This window comes from Varroa destructor, unplaced genomic scaffold, assembly GCF_002443255.2.
Source record: "Varroa destructor unplaced genomic scaffold, Vdes_3.0 BEIS01000002.1, whole genome shotgun sequence".
In the NCBI taxonomy this organism is placed as follows: Eukaryota; Metazoa; Arthropoda; class Arachnida; order Mesostigmata; family Varroidae; genus Varroa; species Varroa destructor.
The window spans coordinates 57,543,549-57,565,881 of NW_019211455.1; the positions used below are offsets into that span (position 1 = coordinate 57,543,549).

The 22,333-nt window shown below is 42.2% G+C and overlaps 1 protein-coding gene across 4 annotated transcripts in view; it reads left to right on the forward strand.

The window, feature by feature from the left end:
- The first annotated feature begins 3,797 nt into the window (after window positions 1–3,797).
- The window catches only part of Tusp (WD40 superfamily protein Tusp), a 222,533-nt gene continuing 203,997 nt past the window's right edge, over window positions 3,798–22,333 (forward strand). The window contains exons 1-2 of one of the 4 annotated variants that reach the window (XM_086981968.1): window positions 3,798–6,640; window positions 20,330–20,424. In XM_086981968.1, coding sequence (XP_086838094.1) covers window positions 6,475–6,640; window positions 20,330–20,424 — 261 coding nt within the window. In that variant the 5' untranslated portion in view covers window positions 3,798–6,474. Of the gene's footprint in view, window positions 6,641–20,125; window positions 20,202–20,329; window positions 20,425–22,333 lie in introns of those variants that run through there. The other 3 variants (XM_022792449.2, XM_086981969.1, XM_086981970.1) reach the window with 3 other exon arrangements.

A 22,333-nucleotide genomic window follows, 5' to 3' on the forward strand; every position in this document is an offset into this window, starting at 1 on the left:
ATTTAGACGTCTATTTAATCTACAAATAAATTTGAAATGTACCAAATTGAAGATCGTGCTCTCTATTTAATTAACAACCACAGAGGTCGCTGTCCCAGCTCTATGCGGGATTTCGTGGGATTAAGCGGAAAAGGTCGTTGCAGATTGTTTCCTACGTTATCGCAAAGGCAAAACAGTGGTTGTCATAACACGCTCATTCAACTTCGAAAAAAAGTACTTAATATAGCACAATAAAACGCTACTGCATGAACTTGTCGAAATTATTCACTAGAGTTAAACGTAGGAATCTGACCCCCATTGAACGTGCGCCATTAGCAAGCCCAGGTCCTATTCTCAGAAAATTACAAATGGGACTCTTACGCCTCTTGATGTTCATCTATACAGGAATCGACACAAAATTCAGGTTAAGTATCATTAACGGTACATAGTATTAATAAAGACTAAGATTTTTTTCTCAGATAATATATTCATTATTATCTCTATATAATCAAGTCTTTATTTGATGAAACCGTCCTGATATACGTCATTCAAACATGTAAGCCTATAATACCTACATGTCGTGTTCTACAGAGTAGCATCAATGAATACGTTACAAGTACTAAATTCTCACACTTTATTGTAGATTTGGCTACATGAAATAATGAATTTCCTTACAGTGTTAGGCATGTCAGAGACCTGCACCAATCATACTCTATATAAACTTCTGTTAATCTAATGAAACATAATTTGCCTGTTGAAATTGAACAGATTTATAAACGAAATCACCACTCCTTATTAGGCACTTCATTTACATACAAAAACAATTATATACTACTATGATTGTCGAAAGTTATATATATATTCTTTTAATTTTTTTTTTTTTAATATTTCCACGATCTGGCGTAGTAATCGAATATTGGGTTTCGTATATACGGTACGAATATTAAATGTTAAAATGTATTCAATTTATTACGTTCGTCGAGGGTCTGTAGATCATATCGGAAGGTACGCGATGATCATGCGTCTACTTAGACATTGATCGTAGCAACGTCCGGCTTTTCCTTGGGACTGAAACTAGCTTTTTTTTTTTTTTTTTTTTTTTTGTTCTAAACAATAAATATCTCGAACTTCAACTACGTTCACTAAACTAACACTAAACTAATTTTCACTTACAAGTTAACAGCGAAATCTAGCTTCGAGCTCGATCATAACGCTCCAAAAACTGTTTTCGTATGTGGTAGATAGCTATCGATACACTAACAACAAAATGTTAAATAAAATTAAATAAATAAGGACCTGTTAATTTTCTGTACGAATTACCAAAAACTAGGCTAGCTAGAGTAACTAGACGGCTAGAAGATGTTATACGGCAAATACTTTCCGTCGCTGATGAATTCTAATGGAAATGCATATCATCTACAAAGTCCGATTTACTCCTGTTCAATAACCTACATCTAACACATGTAGAAATTATGTGATCGGTATTTTTTCAATAGAACAATTACACGGGGATCAGATGTAGACAGACGTGTGTATATCTATAAAATGAGATAAATTTTACGTGATTTCTCCAGTTTCCCCGTTTTCTGCTTGTAACTACTTACTCATTACGATCGATCAGTCACTCAGCTATTTGTGCAATTGCAGTGCTTAACAAAACTGCTATTATACATATGATAGCAGCCTTTCCCGTCTTCAACAACGTCTCCCGGTCCCCGATTACCCTCTCAGGGATGTTATGAAACTCTGTGTACCAGAGTCACTAAATGTATGGCGGTAGTTTTCCTCATCCTTGATCTTCCCAGCGTTCTATACGCCCGCTTTTTCACTATTGGCGCTTCCATAGGCATATAGATCGCACGTTGACCTTTTAGGTACGGCGTTGTCAGGGCCAACGGGAAATCCCAGAGAAACCGCCGAACTGAGATAGTGCATTACTAGAGAGATTCGAGGGGCTCTCTTGAAGCGCTTCGTAATTCGCATATGCTAAAATGAAACGCTCATTTATTGAAATAGAAGATTAGCACAAAAAATGGGAAGAGGGGCAAATTCTGGGACAGAGGCGCTCAGCAATACAGCGATCGTGTTTTGCCCTGTTTTACATCGACTACGATCGTTCTTCTTTTATTTCCTACTCATCTTCGACTTCTTTGCAGCCATTCTTTCATATCTATTATAGGATGGAAAGAATTTCGATACAAATAGCGTCAGTTTGTTCTAGCAGATCTCGTTTTTATAGCTTCTGCGGTAACAAGATGTATCCGAGTAAAATAGTGGGCCTTTTTACTCGAAAAAAAAAAAAACTATTCCTCTTAACAAACGTTGCGAGCTTCCCTAAAATGCTAGATAATAGTAGTTACAACTACGTGCCATAGCTGTGCGCATCCTTCAACTGTATAATGAGACAAAGTATATATAAGTTGCTTTGATAATACGCGAAAGCATCTGCGCGAAAATACGTTACTGTTTTTTCCCAGCAGACGCTATCGACCACGTCACGAATGGTTCTTCATTTTGAGTCTTATTCGATGTCTCGCAGATGTTGCATGACCGAAGTTCAGGCGACAACACCTCAAAGACCATAATAAAAGGTAAACCCTTTTGCAGGTTGAACATTGTCTAGCGCTAGCTGTTCATGATCATTTGGGGGGCAAAGAACAATGTAAAGAGTCGTTATAGACTACACTTACAATTGTGACCACCAGGACATGGAATATAATAAGCTATACTTTATTTTTACTTTATTACAACTTATCGCAATATATATGAAGATCTACACTCGCGTTGTACGTAATGCAAATCGTACTTACTGAATTGAGTTTTTATCAAAGTAACAGTGCGGTAATGCTCGTAGACTCAGCGTTTGAAATCGCCGGGAGCTAAAGAATATATAATATTCAACTTTAGCTCAATAGGATAAGTGGAACGGTACGCGACAAGCCTAATATCAACCGGCGTTTCCATGCCTTTCAAGGAACATGTAAACTAGATGGTTAAAATTGTAATTACTAAACTTAGCAATACTGTATTATGTGTTCCGTGCTTATAGTTAGTGGCCTACTCTGTCTTGACGGTCTTGACGGTACTATGGGAAGACCAAGACGTAAGCATCAAGAAGTTGGCGGACAAAAATTTTTTTCAAGGCCAGCCTCTCTTAGTTTCGATAGGAAATCGTGAGAAATCACATTTAAAAAAAACCTTATCTACAGTAACGGCACCAAATCGTCGGTGAGAAATTCGAAAAGTAGTATTGCATTTAGAAAGCTTATCTCTCACAAATAACTGCAGTAAAAAAATGGACAACGTATATGTATATGCGTATGTGATACACACAAACCTGTGAATCTTTATCTACATTAACATTAATGTTAGATATTGTTCTTGATGATCTCTGGATATTCTGGCATGTAATTTACGTTGCAACGCTGTAAATGTCACCGGCCTAGTCAACAACTGCTTCCAGACTTTCTGGAATGTAATAGGCCACCAAGCGGGGAATAGTTGTGGGTAGATATGCTGTACGGGCGTTTGTGTTGACACGAGGGGCAGAGCCTGGCGGTCTCTGTATGTGGTTGCCTGTTTGTTTGTCCCTTAGGCGGGGGGGCGGGGGGGAGGATACTACTGAAGCAGATGCAAGTTGGTAAAACTAAAATTAGAGGTGGAGATGGTAGAGGATCAATGGGAATGTTTTGAGGGCTTGTTTCTTTCTGCTCTCCTCCTCGAGCTCCTATGTCGTCCACCTTTCGCCCCCCGACCTCTGCCGCCCTCTCAGAAGTTTCCTCCTCGTCGCGATCGTCGTTGTCGTTGGTCGGAGCTCAGAGCCCCGCTCGGGTCGTTTTGTTGGCTCTGCCAAGACCGGGGGAGAGGTCTGGCAGTGAGGGGAGGTCTGGCGGAAAGCCGAGTGCCTTCGTTGTCTCTGCTCGACAGTGGACGGACAACGTTCGTCGTTTCGTTGGATGCTTGCTTAGTATCAGCGCGACTACAATCACCAGCCGGAATACGGAAGCGCGACTACTAACATAGCATCGTCGTCTGCATCAAAGGGTGCCACTACCATCGTTGACGGCGACGACGATCTGCAAAACGACCATGACACCTCGAACTTGCTGTTATCAGGCAGCTGTCGTCGCGAGCTGAGGCAGCAAACTGTTCCTGCAGTCAAATTCGCTGCTGTCGCTGCAGCCATGAGCCCGAACAGCCGAACCTTCGCGACGTCAGCGCAACTGGCTGACGGCAATCAAAACAAGCAAGCCGTCAGTGGAGCGCCTGTTAACGTTGTGTAACGTAAGAGTGTGTGGGGGCCATACGGAGAAATCGTATAACCCAGAGGATTCGCGTATAGTTCCAAAGGAAGCTACCGTAGCAATGGTGGCTGACCAGTCCGCAGACATGAACCGCGTGACCATTGCCGAACACGGGAGCGGATAAGGTACACGGGTGTGCGGCTGGCTGACGTGGCCTGACGGCTGCCCCCGCTGCCGTTATTGCCGCGAATGTTCAGAATTCGCCTTCTTTTTCGTGTGTTCGATTGAACAGCCATTCGAGTGATAAGGTGCTAATGTTCTGTCGAAATCTAATTAGGTGATGTTTGTTTCACGGAATGCGTGTCGTGCGCTGTTTTTCTTACGTGCAGGAAGAGCGATTGTGACGACATACGTCGGCATGCTGCGGGGATGGAAAGGGGATCACTGTGGGATCACTAGTCGCCTTGTCCGCTGTCGTCGTCTGTCGGCTCCAGTTTCGATGCACGCGCCGCTTGAACACGCGCGATTTACCTCCCATAAAACAGCAGCAGTTAATGTGTCACAGTGCAAACAGCATTGGTAGTATAAGTAAGGTAACAGTAATGCTGAAAATCGCTCAAAGGATAGAAAGCATTTTTTAGTAACAGAACTTTATTGTAGTAGCTATCACTATACGGCTGCCGTCATCGTCCGCCTCGTCACATCAGTCCGATATTGATAGTCATACTGTGATAGTTATGCTGTTTGTGTTAGAACGTGTCTAGCATACAGTATGACACAGTAAAAAAACATGAACGAATAAAATAACGTCTGTGAGGGAACTTGAGAAGCGGTGCGAGCAATGGAATATCAATTGCTCAAATAGTACGATCCTAGTCAACAACGTTCGTGTTCCCGTAAGCATAAACGTTTTTGTCGTCTGTCGTTTACCCCGTTCGAGCATTACTGTGAGCTAGCCGAAAAGAGCGGTGCCAACGTAGTGTGTCTTCTAGCCTGATAATAATAATAATAATAGTATCAGGTGTACGTAGTGCCATCCTCTTATTCTGACCGGATCTTTTCGTTTTCTTCCGACTAACGGGTGGATGAATTTATGTGGTTGATTGTGTGCGAGCGATTCGATTAAATTGTATTGATTGATTGTCTGAAGTGACTGATCGGATTAATAGGTATCGTAACTGCTACCGCTGGATCAGCTGCTCGTGCATGGCATTGCAGAAGCGATAATGTCGGAGTGAACGTTGACGACCAGGACCACATTCTCACCTAGAATTAAAATGAAATTCTGGCTCTAGAACTTAGTAGCGTCACAGGCACCAGTTAGTTTCCAGCTAGAGATAACGGCCGTAAACAAAACATCGATACGTATTTATCTGTGCTATATTAACCATGTCATCGTAAACATTGAGGACATAAGGGTTCTTTCACTACTACAAGTATCCAACAAGAAAAGTATGTACAACAACAATAATAAAAACGCGTGAATTAACGGAAGCTTCCGAAATAAAATAAAATTAAGAAAATCATAGCAGCGGTTATACGCTCAACGAAAATAACATCGGCAGTACCATCGACGGAATTTAAACGGCCCTCTGCTTTGCCGACTTCGACGTCTCAGGGTCAGTTCTCAGCTGAGAAACCAATGTCCTTCACTAATGGTAATCTACAGAAAGCCTTGAAAAAGCCCTCATCAGGGCTTTTCTACGAGACTACTTCACCCTTTCGTCCTAATATACAGGTTTTTAATAGTTTGAGTGGTCGCGACGTTACCAGCTACTATACAATGAACCATAACAAACACCTTTGTGTAGTAGTGCCTGCCTCGCAGAGGGCAGGTCCAGGTCAGAACCATCGAAATAGAGCAAACAACTAAAGAGAATACATATAAACGCGTGGTAGCCAAACGTGAACTAAACTTGTTCGGCCAAAAAGGATCCTCGTACTACTTGAAAACGACAACAACAACAACAATCCTACGTCTTTTTCGTGCCGCAATAGATTTTTCTGTTTAATCCTGCTTGTATTTAAGAGTGTTTTGTGATTAAGTGGACGGACGGAAATGACACCAGCTGTGGTTGCGCCTGCGTCTGCGTCGGTGGGTCATTTATAATAGATAACAAGTGGCTTTGTAAATCTGTGAAGAATACCCGCGGGCTAGCTAACCAGGACACCTGTACCTGTTATCCATATATCTACGTACATATACATCTATCTTCCCATAGATCTGATCTATCATCTCTAGCTGCTCAGGATGCATTTGCACTTCGAGCGAAGCGCATGTACTCGTGCTGACTCGACGGTGCAGGCATTATCGTGGATGGGCAAGGTGCCCGACGAACTGCCTGAAGATGACGGCTGGCGGCTTAACCGTCTCAACTACTACCAGGACGGCTGGCTAGCTTCGGGCAATGCCAGAGGTGAGTACGGTAAAAAAGATGAATAAATAAATAGTGATAATCAATTTCCACTAAAAAATGGAATGAAATGTTTATGGATTAATATGGCTTCACGCTACCGTTTTTTGCGTGTATCAACCCAGATGGATCCATAGTCCAGTGGAACAAGAAAAAAATACTGACCAACATACAATTTTGGAGTCGGTGGCAATAGATATCGGCAAATCACGACAAGCTCTAAGAGTTATTTACCACTTGCGGTACGTTGCACTAGTAGGGATAGAAGAATCGTTTATATTTGGATTATTTATTTACAGGTAGAGTTGGTGCACAGTTGCCGTCAGCATTCTCGTAAGATTCAACAACGGTTCGAAATAGGAATGAGAACTTCTGAATCCTAATTCTTATTAGTGTGAACCTGTCGCATTGAACATTAACCACATTATTAAACCATATATATACTGAATCAATCTATGAAGCAGCCAAAGCCTTGTCTCGCTGGCCTTTCTGTCACCCTGTCATTAGGGCAGATTTTTTAGTAGGAAAAGAACTGGCGCAATAGGTCTCTTCACGATTGGGACAACAGTAAGTCGCCTGCTTACTTACTCGTACACCAAATCACCATTTTAGCTACTTCGAGTCTGCTTCTCCTACCGCAAGGCCATTATCTCTCTCTTTCTCTCGCTCTGTCTATTTGCCCTGTACTAAAAATCAAGGGAATGGGAACGTTTGCAAACTCTGGGCTTTTTCTTTGGTCGTAAAATAACACATTCATATAGTGGACCAAGTTGGGGTGATAATATTCAGTCTCTGTGACTTCCTTATAGAACAGGCATCCCTGTCCTTCTTTAGCCCATGTGGTATGAAATATTCATGTGACTTTAATTGATTTCGAAGCAATAGAATGGGCGAGAAAGATTTACACACCGCTATTGGGAGGATTACCTGGAAGACAGCTAAATCTTATTGGCCACACCCAACTTTAATATGCAATTGCGTCTCAGGAGACATTCGTTTATGTGTTCAATCTGAAGGGCAGCGTCACCGAAATCAAGCGGGAACTAATGAATGCCCGTTTCAGAAATGATATGTTCTCTCTCATAAGTTCGGCGAGCTTTTTGAAGGATTACCAAAAGGATTATCAATTTTAAAAATAGCCCTTACACACTGAAAGCTTATAGGAAGCTAGCTATCCTATTAGATTAGCCGTTTATAGAATCTTACCGTTCACTGCACCCCAGAAAGAGGTCTATATTGTAAATCTAAATCGGTATAATAATGCCTTTTGCTGCGTCTGTTTTTCGAATGATTCAGTATGTTTCTTCTACAGTCTATTTTCAGTCTACAGTATATATTCTTCAATAATAAGTAGGCATATCGAAAGGGTACTAGTAACCGCGTAATACTAATACCGCAGCCAACCACTGGAATCGATACGGTCACGCGGAAAAGCATATCACAATGAACATTGGCCGTTCTTGAGGAAAGAGGTTACATTAAGAACTTCAGCAGGATAATAACAGGCAAACATTTTTAGGGCAAAAGCGGGCATTTTTAAAAATCGAAGTCGAGAACTAGCAGATTGCCAATACCTTTAGTAATTTTAAGGTCTACAGTTTGTTCAATAACGTTCCCGTATCTCCTGCGATCGAGATTTGTTTTGTCTTTCGCTTCTCGCTTTGTTATGACTAAGATTCGCATCACCCCCTTAAAAAGGAGGTTGGCAGACTCAACTACCCCGCTAAAAAGCTAGCCGCTAACTTTGACTCGATTTCTCAATTATTTTAAGCTGTTTTATCAATTCGTTGCCACAAAATGAACGTCTATACGTTCATAAGATACAATGTACTTGTAGAATCCCGCAGATCTATCGCAGAAAATATCTCAAATGCTTTAAGTTGTTTTTCAGAAAAATATCCAAGTATTTGATCCTACCCCACATCGGTATTGCGGTGTTCGTACTATTGGCGTATCCTTCGTTAGCAACAAGATTCTATTTGTTACGCAATGCAGATCACATAATCGAATAATGTTAAGATGTTTTCATAGCAACGATTGGCAGTTCAGGATCATTCGGGCTATTCTGTTACTAAAATGAGCGACCTTCCATAAAAGGTAGTCGCATTTGTTTTAGGTAGAATACATATACTGGACCTTTGTATTCGCTCTGGCGCAGTGTCAGCTTTACGTGTTTTACAGAATGTCGTTGTGCTTTGAGAGAGGAACAAGAAGAGGATCCCAATGGCTATGCTACCGTCCCTAAATAGGGTGATTGTTGCCTGGACTTGGACATTGTCTCGTATCAATATCCCACCACTTCGCTCGTATTCGTCCTATTTCTCGTAGCCTTATAGCATGTCTGGTAGCGGCATGCGATCGTCTGTAATTGAAATTAAACACGTCGTTATCAGAGTTGACAATGTTGCTCATGGCCCAAACTACTTTCAGCTCACTGCATACAGCTAATGCTGATATACGAGGGGCAACGGCCGCCGCTGCCACTACTGCTAATGCAACTTCGAGCTCCTCTGAGGGGGAGGTTCGATATACCATTCTAGACAACAAAATAACCGCTAGTTGAATGGAGCCAGCCATGGAGTGAAATACCAGTAGAAAGGAACGGCGAGTTCGTTCTGTCGTTGCTTGTCGCACAATGCCAGTCTCCCCTCCGATGCAACATCTTTGGGAGCACCAGGGCCTATTAGCTAAAAGCTATTCCCCCGCGCACCTTAACGCACCACGGCCTGTAATTAGCGGCCGACTACTCAATCAATTTGTTCGGGTATATAACTGTGTGCGACTGAGTATCTTTACGCGAGTGTACGTCTGTTTAAACGAAAGGCTGATCTTTCGTTTTCACTGACTATTTATTTATTTTGGCAAACTCGCTTACTGGGTCGCAGTTAGCTGCAGGATAACGATCTGCCGTCCCTCTATGCGCCTGATACAGGCGACACAGTAAAATGGCAACGCAGGTCACTCGGCACGGGACTAAGGCGCTACGCGCTGTTGTGCGCGTGCGTTCTTAGGGCGAACTAGCCTCGCATTTGGGTCGCATTTGAATTTTCTTCTACGACCCGACACTCGTCGACAGCCCCCTAATATCTTCTTTACGTTTTGGGTTTTAGCTGCAGCGGCTACCCATTAAAGTGAAGAGCTCTCAGGGAAATTTACCAAACTAACATCCCTAAGAAACTCCGCTTAGAAAGACGCCGCCGTCTGCTACCGCCCGAGAGAAACGCTGTCAAGGAGAAAGGGGCCGACAATGTATGATTTGCCTTTGCCAGTCAGCTCGGACAGAGGGGTGCGAAAGATGTACGCACTTACAACGTTGCCATTTCAAACTTCATCGTCTTGTAAAGGGCGATATTCTGGCCTTAAAGTGCAACTGCGTTGATTTCGTAGTCGCATTCATAGCCATTGTATTTGAGCTAACATAAATATCGCTTGGATGAAAGGAAGCGATTTTTAATTCTACTTGACAGAAGAAGCCTTTATTTCAAACTTGAGAAGGGAATTTGATTGTGCTTGAAGCCTGTGCCTCCAAGAACAACCGATTGCATTCTAACTGTTATGTTTCCGTTTCATGTACGTAAATCAAAACCGTACTCGAGTCTGGATCTTGTACTAGATCAATGATCGTGTTAAGTGTTTGCTTACAAGAGAACTTGTCCATAGTCGACCATGCTAACAGAACGCACACAAGTGGCTACGTGATAATAGACGTGAAAGCAATTGTATCTCAATTGAGACGGTCATGAGTTCTGAGACTTTCTGCCAATAAGCAGCAATAGGCGATAAATCCACGCGTCTCCTTTTACCGATCACGTATTTCCCGCCGCTAGATCGTCGCTTCAGCATATCTAAGAGTCTTAAGCTAACTTTCGTGCTATTTGACAGTTCCACGGCTTCGGATCTCAGCTAATTCTGCACTACGAGTATATAGATATGGCTCGTTCGATACACACGATGCTGTATCCTTTACAATGAAACACTTTGACATAACATGCAAAACAGTGATAATTGCTTGTCAAACTGCGTTTACCCGGTCGATGTACCATCGTTTGTCGAAGTGCCGAAGCACGTATGACTTACGATAAGATATGGAAAAAGTATCCGGCTTGTAAGTTACTGATAAGTCTATTTTTAATGCGCATGTCAAATTAAACGTATACTGTGAAAAAGTTTATGGAAAGAGGCCTTGGAGGTAAGAAGGAATGAGGGTTTTACGTGTTTTACACTGTTCAAATCTGGCCCTCGTCTTTTCCACGGCTTAGTTGGACGCAGATGCGATCCGGGTCTCAAACCCATATCTGCTGTACCCAAGGGCGTAATCAACAATGGCTATGTACAAAACCTTTGAAGCTGGTCGGGGGGCACAAAATACTTTTGCGCTTCTGTTGCCGGAACATGAATAGTTAAGCAGAGAACGAGATGTATAAGCGATGGCTGCAATATGACTTTTTATTTCCGATGCGTAGCGTCACTTTCTATTATAGTAATAATAGTAACTTCTGTGATAAACTGGATTCCCATTACATAAAAAATATGCACCCGTAGGTCTATGCATAGTCGTTTGTTTAATAAGTGCGCATGTACAGATTCGTTGAGGTCATCTTTGACTATACTTATTGCAAACGTACGAAAGCTTTGTCAACGTATTGCGACCAGTGCAGATATCTCTGTTTTGGAGCTGTATACACAACTATAATTGACGAAGCTAAGTGCCACTCCTACTGACCTAAAGTTAGGATATTATCGTAATTACGGTTGAGCATCAGCGTGGTATTAATGGACGTAACAGAGTCACGACCCGACGCGCTGTAGGGAACTGATTAGGAATCGGCTCGAACATGACCTCGAGGAGCTTTTCATCCTGAGAAGGTTTGCCCATGATCACGCAGATCCGTCCAGATCATTCAGAACAGAAAACTTTGCAATTATATGACTGTAAGGTCTATAAGACATTTTAGCGCGAGCAGCTGCATTCGCTCGTGGAAAAGGTGTGGTATCAAAAATGACCCTTGTGTCTAAATCATGCTGTCGACCAATAGCAAATATCATCACAGAATCAGGTTATTCCCAGGTTTAAGAAATCAGACATCGTTTGATTCTATCTGCATTGCACCAGACTAATCGGCACTAACGCTTCTAATAGACAAGCAAACAGCCTGTTGAACGTACGACATTCTTCAGTTGTTTTTGTTACTACGATGATGATTAATGTGTGGGTCTTTACATGTTAATTGATTCAACATTGATACCATATAAGCGTTAAGTGGGAATCAAGGTTACGTCATGTTGAAGTAGTACACAAACTGTGAAGTTACGATACACTAAATTACCATTAACCTTTTTAAGCGCATTTCATTTCGCATAGAGGTCACGTCTTGTTGAAAAATCATCTGTCCTAAACCAACGTTAGTACTGACTAATAAAAAAACAAGCTTTTTAGCGTAAACGATTGCGGTTTCCCTCATATAACATTTCAACCAAATATAAATTGGGAAGCATGGTAGAAGCACAAATGCAGTATAACCTGCTATGAACACGCGTTTGGTGATGTGTAGCGGCCGTAACGTCAAGCTTGAATTTACGTCAAAATGAACTTGAATAACCCTATGCAGCTTGTTCAAGTGGGAAAAACACATGCTCAATACTAACTAATTATATAGTAAAATACAAATGGTGTCTACTGGAAAACGTTCAGCTACCTCGCCTGTGAGTCTTTGTTGCACTTATCTGTCTCCGAATGTTTTCCGTCCTCACCTCTTAATGGAAACAAACCTTAGGTCTGTGATCTTATAGACGAATACGTTACTGCAAGAAATTCACCATATATCTGTATTTCACGATGGTGCAAAAACAACGCACTCAAGCCTAAAATTGATCCGATACATTTACAGCATATCTGAAGTCGTAACAAGAAGCCTCACTGTAGACGTTCAAGTTACCTTTACTTACAAGGCTCACAAAGTACCAAAATAGAAATTGTTTTCAGATCACATATTGGCTGTCACGTTGTGTATTCGCCATTTTTTTTTTGCTGTGATATAAACCTTTATCTTTCCTAATATAGAGAAGGTGCAGCGATATCCTAGTTCTTTTTTCGAAAACATGCCGTTGTCTCGCCTGCCGGCATTTCTAGTTAATATGCGAATGTTCTTTGGCTTTATTGAAGTAGCGCCCCTAAAATCTAGTTTTAGGTCACCGAAATTCGACCTAAATTAAAGAACTTCAAAGGCTTAAGGACAGCATGTAAGGGAATTCTATTCAGGGATAATTTTACCGGACCTGGTCAAAGTAATAGGTGAATTCACAGGTTTGAGTCGATTATCAGATACTATAATAAGTTGAGCGTTTATACGAATTATAATGTTTTAATTATTTGTTCCAAATTAAATACATGTCGATAATGCACAACCTTTACATAGATATGTACGTAGATATTTTCGATGTCACCACCATATTTAAGTACGGGCAGTGAATGGGTAACGATGGCTCTTCAGCCTTGACGATACGAATTGCTTTCTCATCCACTCAGTCATTGAAGATCATTATATGATCAAAGAGAACAAACGTTCCTGCGGCTAAAATAGTCTCGGATCGTGTTCCTTAGAGAAATCAAAAAGCTGTTCACCGTCCGCTGTTTGTCTGCAAGCCGCCACTCTGCGTTTTTCCATATTTGGGCTCGATACAAACTAAGCGGACCGAACCGCAGCAGCAGCAGCAGCAGCAGCAGCAGCAGCATCCTCCAAGAGCAAAGAGCTGACCCATCGGGGGAGTCTCGAAGACATTCTATCACTCCTACAACATGCCCGGCTGTACACGCAAATGACAACAGACATAGCCTCCTCTTCATCCCAATCTTGAGACCCCAAATTTCATGCTAAACGCATGAGAATGAAATCGCTTTGTGCTGGCCCTTATGCACAGTAGTCCCATATAGTATTACCATACGTGGGTAGTACTATTCTACGAAGTTCCTTTAGGCTGTCCCGTGCCGCTGAAACGGCTGAAGCTGAACGAACGCATTAGGCTAACGATGATAAAGCCGAGCGACTTCAGTCCCTGTAGGGTTTGTGAGGAAATGAAGCAGGAGGAAAACTTCACGGGCTGAGGTCAGCGCAAACTGAATGTCAAGAATTAAGTGACAGGACGGCCAAGAAAAACAACAAGTCAGCCGAAGAAACAGGGTGAAATGGTAACAAAAAGTGGACGACCTCTCGGACTTTTACCAATTCTCATGAAGCCGTGAGAATGCTATTCACAGAGAGATGATATAAATTGCTGGACAACGGGTCAAGCAACCCAGCACTGTTGTCGAACGAAATAATAGCGTCGAAATGCTGTTGTTTTTGGCCATCTTCCGCTATATCACATAGCGTATTTGCATCAGAATGAGAGACGGGCACGTAGTGCGGTTGAAGTGAACAGAAGAGAATAATTAATAAACTTGAGGGAAGTGACTGCATGTTTGAAGCTACTGGCGCCGTCACTTTGTGTTTTTAGAAGAATCGTTATAGAAGCACTTCGTTCCCACCCTTGCTATCGACCAGAATTGACTGGCTCTCTTATTTTCGCTTATGCCACTGTAGGGTTTCACACCACCATTCTACCGTCTGAACCTATTCTTTAATTTAATTTGCCATTTCTCCCTGTATCTCTGCCTGCCTGCCTGCCTGCTTGACGTTTTATTCTATCCTAGCACCATTCCTCATTACGGCCAATGTAATTAATTAACGCGACAGCCGTTACGCATACTCAAGCTGTGGAATCGACTCCGGGGCATCAATTTCGTCGCCGGCGTAACGAAAACCTGCTGAAAAACGCGAGTTGAGAGCGCGGACAGAGCGACGGGCGAAATGCTACACCGTCAAATGAGGCCGTTTCCCAAGGGAACTTTTGGCTGACAGGCTGGGTGGTTTCTTGGTGATAGTCTACATTGCGCCAAAGCGAAGTCAAGCGGGTATAGTCAGTAGAGACGATGCTGAATAGATCAAGCGGGATCACAATCGTAAGGCTAGCAAAACAAGGCAAAAGGGAAGAAAAAGCAACGAAGAACGATTGCGCTCTATGAGCGTGATGGTCGACGCAACAGACTTCCTGGCGGCTAATGGCTAGCAGGTAGTGTATGAAATGAGCAAAGCGGAAAGGCGGGCACCAAACGTACAGCAGAAGATAGGAACCGAAAGAGAGAGTTTAGCAAGTAAAAATGAACAAATTACAGAGCGCCATAGGAGAACTAGCTAGGCAGGTTAATAGTTATTATTTACGCGTTATCTAGCTTTTCTGCGTTATCGGGCCCGCTTAGCATATTCGAAAGTCCAGCTAAACCGTAAGAATCAAGAAGTAACATGTTGATTACCCTAAATTTCCTAATGTTAAAGGATGCTCTTGCAGAAAGAAGATAACTGACGGATGCATATTTGTTAGCAAGCATAGATACAGGCGTTCCCATATATGATATGACACCGATATTGGGTAAAGTTCTGCCCTTGTTGTGTTAGCTGAATGATCGAGTGTGGTCTTCCAACCTGTGAGAGGCTTTGTTGCTTTGGGTAATTATTAATGCTGTTAAACGTCAGACGTGGGCTGATTAAACGTTATACTACTGATGTGGTACTAGTTTCACTGTCTTATAGGTCATCTAACGACTCAACCCACGGTTGATTGTTAGCTACTGTTTACAGAGCGCACGTTTTCTCTCAGGTTTATACAGCTTTCTTTAGCATCTTCTTCTGAGTCTCGTTGTTTCCTTGGCTATATTCAAGCTCATGTGGTTTCGTTAGAAGTTTACGAGAATAGATTTTTTTCGACAAATAGCCAAAGCTCTTTTGGGACAGTATTGACAGTTTATCCAAAAATCAGTATGAACTATGGAGGCGAAATAAGCATAACTTTACTGTCGTTAATAGGTGCCAAAATGTATCGCCAAGGTACCGAAAATTGCTTGAAGCCGTTGCATGGGTACGGTGTGGACGGTCGGGACACAATTTAAAGTAAATTGTTTTCGTTTCTATAAACGTTGCCAGGAGCCACTCAGGGTCCGGAGAGGCTGGTTTTATATATTGTACAAAGCTTTAATGGCTAATGCTAAATAGGACAGAGACTGAAATGGGGTTTTTGTGGGACGGGGCTGTTTCTGGTTTATAAGCATTGCAGAGCCACCTGTATTTCAAAAGGATTAGGGACAACCGGTATGACGGACTGGGCGTATGCAAATACGCATGGGCACAAGCTCAGCCCCGAGAGGGCAACTAAGCTGCGAAAGTGACCTGCGGGGCAGCAGATCTACGTGGCATGATAAACCGACAAAGTAGCTGAGAGAGAAATATCCTACAGGCCGACAGGAGACGTAGTCATGATCTAGAAGTCTCCCTATTGAGCATCAAGAATAAGTTTCAATGAGCTGCATACGAAAGTGCAAACAGCTTAAGAGGGTTAGCTAATGCCCTTTGCTATGGCTTGTATCTTCGAGTTTGACTGTCGAAAACGGTCAAAGGCTACCTGTGCGTAGACGCAATGGAAAAGAAAAAGGAAAACGAATATACAGAGCTTTAAATGGGCGCTCAGTGCCCCGCGTGCGTTTCCATCGAACGAGAAGTGATCTGAATTTCAAATCCGAGATTAAATTTTGGCCAAAGCCTAGTCATAGCGAAACCTCGCTATCTACCTGTGCATGCTGACGCGAACTCAGCCACGGTTACAGACTGGAGATAATATCAGGCCTAGGAAAGGAATAAGGACCCGCAAAAATGAACATGCACATGAAAAGCCACGCCAGACTTCAACTTAGGCAGCCAGAACATAACCTGTAATTCAGAGGATATAAATAATGAAACATTCCTTGAATAGAAGTGCGCAACGAACTCACTGGGTCAACTTAACTCCATAAGTATAGATTTAGTTTTCCAGTAAAACAGCTGTACTCTTCAACAGCGCGCGCATTCAAGGCTCTCAATACAATTATACACTGCTGACCAATAAACACCTTTCGTTCCAAAGTCATGTTTTTTTATAGTGTTAGGTACCAAACCCTTGGCCTATCCTTCTGTATAAGGTGCATACTGCCTTTATGGGCTCCAACCTTTTCGATTCATTCCAAAGAAGTTTTACAGATCTCACGCAAACGTTCATCCTGTTTTTTGGCGTCAGGCAACATCAAGATCGCATATTCAGTTATCATTCTACTGATAATTGGGCTAGTGCTTGGTTTCCTTTGATAGCTAACATTAGGCCAAGCATTAGACACGTATTGGCAACCAAGACTACAATGTAACGATAATTTCTTTATAAAAATCTATGTTCACACTAAGCTTCCGGAAGGCGACCTACCTACAGTATCACGTATTGCGTTGTCGCTAACCGGTTCTAGCCATAAAGCAGGAAACGCTGTTAAATATGTAATCCATGTCACCCACCTCCGTTGGTTAAGACAAATCACTTGTGGCACTTACCGTTAAATATAAGTAGTAGGACAAGGCGCTGAAAATGACGGTTCAATTACGTTTATAGTATTGGACCGCTAACAATCATCTTGTCATTCTCATTGAGCTCATTTTAGAAAGAACTATTCTTAATGAGTGAAACAAACTCGAATCGCAGCAATGGAGAAGGCCAGCAGGTTACTGTTTTTTTGGTACAACGGTCTTACGCAGACAATTTCGTCAGTTCATCCAATTGAACAACGCTATTATATCAGGTAATTAGTGCGTTAGAGGAGGGACTACCTCTATTAACAGCGTAAAGGAAGGCCGCAATGCGTTCATTATAACGTGGTCCTGTGTCAATGACACGTAACACTATATATTTATTGCTAGGAAATTTCAGCGATGGATAAAGAGAAAGGACTCATGCTGAAAAAGATAAATAGAGCAAAGGAAAACGATTAGAACGCCAGATGAGCAATTCAAATGGCCAACATAGCTATAATATTGTTTAAGAAATTTTTATGCACATATGCAGCGAGGGGCTCGCCGTAAAATGTAAACTTGAAAATGTTTCATAAAAACTTCAAAAATATCAGGTCCCGCTATTGAAATAAGTAAACGATGATACGTTTAATATTGTCTAAATAAAAGAATCTTGCTTTACACTTGCAAGAATAGAGATTAAAATGGGCCATACAACAATGACAATTAACGATAAAAATGTCGAGTAATCCAATTTGTCTTGAAATACCCCCCTAACAGCGTGTATACGGCAGTTATTATTATATACAGTTGTCTAGTGTCGTGTATAACGATGTTAATAAAATTCACTACGAACTTCTTGTACAGCCTCCATTAGGGTGCAAGACCCGTAAGTGCCGTTTCAAACCCCAGCTCGCAGCCTGATTCAGGTGCAGTACCCTAATGGCTAGTTTAACTTGTAAGTGACGTCGTTTGAACGCTGAAAATGCTATCGGCGTCGAGGTCAGGCGGTCGCTCAGTTCACACATACCCCCATGGAGTTATTCCGTACAACAGCGCTCATAAATGCAGGGCTCAAATGATTCCCAAACTTGATTAACCTCGAATTTACGCACATATTTCTGCCGTATATCCCTGCTTAGATATGCAGAAATTTTTATGGCGCTGTACAGAAATGTCTAGCTTTTTGAAAACGCTGAAATCCTAGTATGAACATGCTTTTTCTCCCGATAGACGTTATACTCAATAGGGTAATTTTTTTACATTTTAGGTAGCAAGTATTGTAATCGTGTCAGACGTCAAACATAACTGCAAAGTGGGCTGATATTGAGTGCTCGACCAATTTCTATGGGTAGATAAGCTGGACTTACAACTGGATGCCGGGATCAGAAGTTCACGTTCGTGAGTCCGGCGTCCAATCCTGCAGCGGGCAAACTAAAATGTTCTGAACAAGTGTCCATACATTATTTTATCATACACTTTTCGCTAATTCTCTGTTTGTTTGTTTTATTATACTATATAGTCTCTCTCTAAATTTATTTCGTCTTTGTATGTCATTCCTGTATAATATATAATAATAGCCATATCAACGCTAAGACTTGAACCAGTGTCAGTTCTAACTGTCTGTTGCTCACGGTTACGATGATCACGCGTTCCGAGTTACCTGGGCTTTTTTTTTCTTATATATATATATATATGTGTGTATATTTATTTAGTAGTTTTATGATTGGTAGGCACCTAAATGCAATAAGTTGTATCCTCAAGAATATGACATAGATGAAATGCTCATATGTCGTGTATTAGTATAAATCCACTATTGCTCCTGAGCAATGATTTAGATGCAGGCCTAACGGGGTGCGGCAGAGCTTCAATGTCAGCGAGTTGAACAACGTCGTTCAATGTCACTATATCGCACGGGAACAAGAGGGTGTAAACATGTCGACGCTCTCTGCTGGCAGGCCGCGCTATATCCAACTTCGAGGGAGAGCTTTGTACGCACAGCATCGGTGATAGCCACCGTTGTTTTATAGTCGTTAACTGTCGTTGAATACTAACTAAATGGTACTTCAAGTTGTCGGGCTACCCTATAGTAACTTTTGGCTTTAGGTTCGGGAGGATTTGGCGAGTAAAGAAGTGCCCACTCAAAGTAAGCCGTCACAATCACTGATAAATTCAGGGGGTCTTTAGGTATCGCGATTTTAAGAGTTAGACCAAGTGATCTTTACTTACGTGGGCCTCTGCTGATATCCTTAACATATGGAGCATTATATGATCTAATTAAAGTCGATCGAATGATAAAAATCGGGGTCGCTAAGAGTTTCGGTCGGTTTTTGTCAACCACGGTCAATAGCGCAGTAATTAAGATACGGAGAACGATAGTAATTTTCTTTTCGTTTTCAATGAAGTTCGACCAAAAGGTATGGGTCAAAATAGGTTCTGAGAAATAATCATATCGCTATTACTGGTTAAAATTGTGCACGAACCATTTCTTGCAACTTCATCGTCGCCGTCCACCAGTCAGATACTCGGCACTGATAAATAAATTACAGTGACTTTCTAGTGAATGCCAGAATTTCCTACGCGAGTAGAAGTCCTCTCTTTTATAATATGAAAAGTTTTAGCAGTACCTAACAAACATACCCAATATACGACCAGCTATTTTCAGACGATGTTTTTATCTGCCGCCTTGGTAAACTGTCGCGTTTCCATTTGCAATGATCTGTCACCCACAAAACAGAGGTCGACGGTGACGAATTTAGAGCATAGCCACTGTATTCGGTTGGAATTCAAGTAGCTGAACGCGAAAGGTGTATATAATATTGGTGCTTTACATGTAACCGCTGTATATACGAACGGGTTCCGTGGTAATTCCCACTCGACTAAACCGTGTAATTTAGATGATTTATATGTAGTCCTTGGTAGTGATATATTCATTTCTTTCAAGATATCATAATGTGACTCAGAAATGTGCTTATTACCGAATAATAGCATTTTAATACTATCTCTATATTTGAAAAATTTTACGTTTTCTATCGCTGTTAGACCATCGCTGTTCTTACGGCTGGACGCGGACCTCGACCGCGACACGTCATCAGGATTTGTATGCAGATACTACGCTATCACGGAGCCAGTTGGGCGTACAAGGAACTGCGAAGAAGCGAGTTAACGTATTGAGCTAGTTATTTGTGTCTATCAGTAGGCTTTTTCTTACTAATTGTTATGTATCCGCACCTTGCACTGACCGTGAAATGATAAAATGTTTGTAGTAAGTAATTTTCTATTCTCTACTTTTCAGGCATCGTCGGAGTAACATTCACGACATGTCATTGTAGGCGCACGTCAGATCAGCCAAGTAGAACAAACTATAACATGCGAGGACATCGATCAGAGGTTTGTTATGAACTATAATGAAAGCGATAAATCAAAGGAGGGAGGAACATTATTGATCCATATCCGCAATTACCGGTATAATACATCGGATTGGTCACCCAGTATTGATCTTGAATTGAAACCAAAAATATACCTGAAAAAAGTCTACCTGGATCCCATTAATCGCATAATATTAGTAATAATAGTGATCAACAGCGGTCGAGCCCAGCTCGAATGACCCGCAGTGTCCGCGTAGACTGTTTACCTTTCAAGTTCCAGCAAATGCACAGGCTCCGGCGTTAAATGACGAAAGCTATTGGACCAACTGATAAACTTGAGAGCGGCTTAAAGTTATTTGACTCGTGTGGAAGAGCAGCTCGTAGATATCCGAATCCGCCATTCCTACTTCGTGCGAAACAACGGAAGTAGACGACTCGGCAAGTTATCTCTTATCCGAACAGCAGCCAATACACTGTTCCACTGACTATATCTCCTTCCTTCCATTGTTATGGGCATCAGTGGCATGCTCGTCGTCTAGATTACGATAAACGGTCTATTCATACCGAGAACGTGGGCTTCCTACCCCACCGACGCTGCTATCACATCTCCTTAATATTAATAGCCGCTTGCAGATAACGGTATCCGCCGACCACAATTAAGATCACTAACACTTACCTATCCTGTAAGGTACGCTGCACGACCATTTACAGGAGCACTCGAAGCGTTTCCTAACCGAAACGACGTATACGTTCTCGGGTGAAAGGGACTTGAGTCGAACGCTAGATGAAACTACTCGCTGATCGCAGCAGCGATCAACGACGGACGGATCTATTGGCTACGTACTGAAATTTTTCCGTAAATGTATGGATGAAAATGCTAGTCATCTAATACTGCATTGCTGGGCACCACAGTGCCTCTGTGTAGCCATGAGAACTAAAACGTGGGCTAGCAAACCCAAAAGTGTGCAAAACGGACAGTGCGCAGCAATGAGAATGCGTTCATCTGTCAGCTATTGCGAATGTCCACCAAGGCATTCTGATGTGAAGACGCCAACGAGATACTCAATACATTATAATTTCCTGGCCGCGGGTTTTCCGAGAGTTCAGCCTGTTGGCGTCTCAGTGGCGAGACATATTGGCGACACCAACCGCAGCAGTTGGACGTCTGGATCTACTATTACCACCACAAGCGTTGGTGGCGACTGCCGCTGCTGCCAGCTGCGTTACAATTCCGATGGCAGCGTCTACTGTCGAGGAACGCGTCTTTGTTGCAATAGCATCGCAACAAAAATTGCAGTTCTGCCAGTAGCGGCTATGGTTGAGTTCACTTGCTAACCTGTCGCTATCCATGGAGTTTTACCCGTTGCTTGGCGCGAGAGTTGTCTCTGTCTGTTGTTGTTGAGTTCAACTTCACCTGCCCGAGTCCTCTTACCCATACTAATCTTTCATAGTGAAAGCAAATGGGGTGCCGACGAAAACGGATACGTGAGCGTTAATCTGACTAAGCCCGAGGTTCAAGCCTTTAAGACCACATGCTTTATATCGTATGATTACGGTGCTGTCTGGCCTACCAAGCCGTATTTGAGTCCCCACTCCCTCTCTGCTTGCATCAACTGCGTAGGAACAGAACCAGAACGGCAGTATGAAGTCAAAGCAAGGCCGCTAGCTGATGAGCCCGCACAAGTGCATTCTCAGTACTAGAGTACATGTATTCGTACGAATGTATGCACGCACGTGTACGTGCATGTGAAAACTTATAAAAATGTCTACACATGAAGTACCAGCTTAGTCTACTATCTCTGTGTCTACAATAAATTGCACGTTATGAGTATGTATGTACGTATGTATAGCAAGCAGATGTTTATGTACAGTTAAGATACGACTGCTATCCAGGTTTTCTATTGGGCAAATGTTAACAACGAATATCGGTG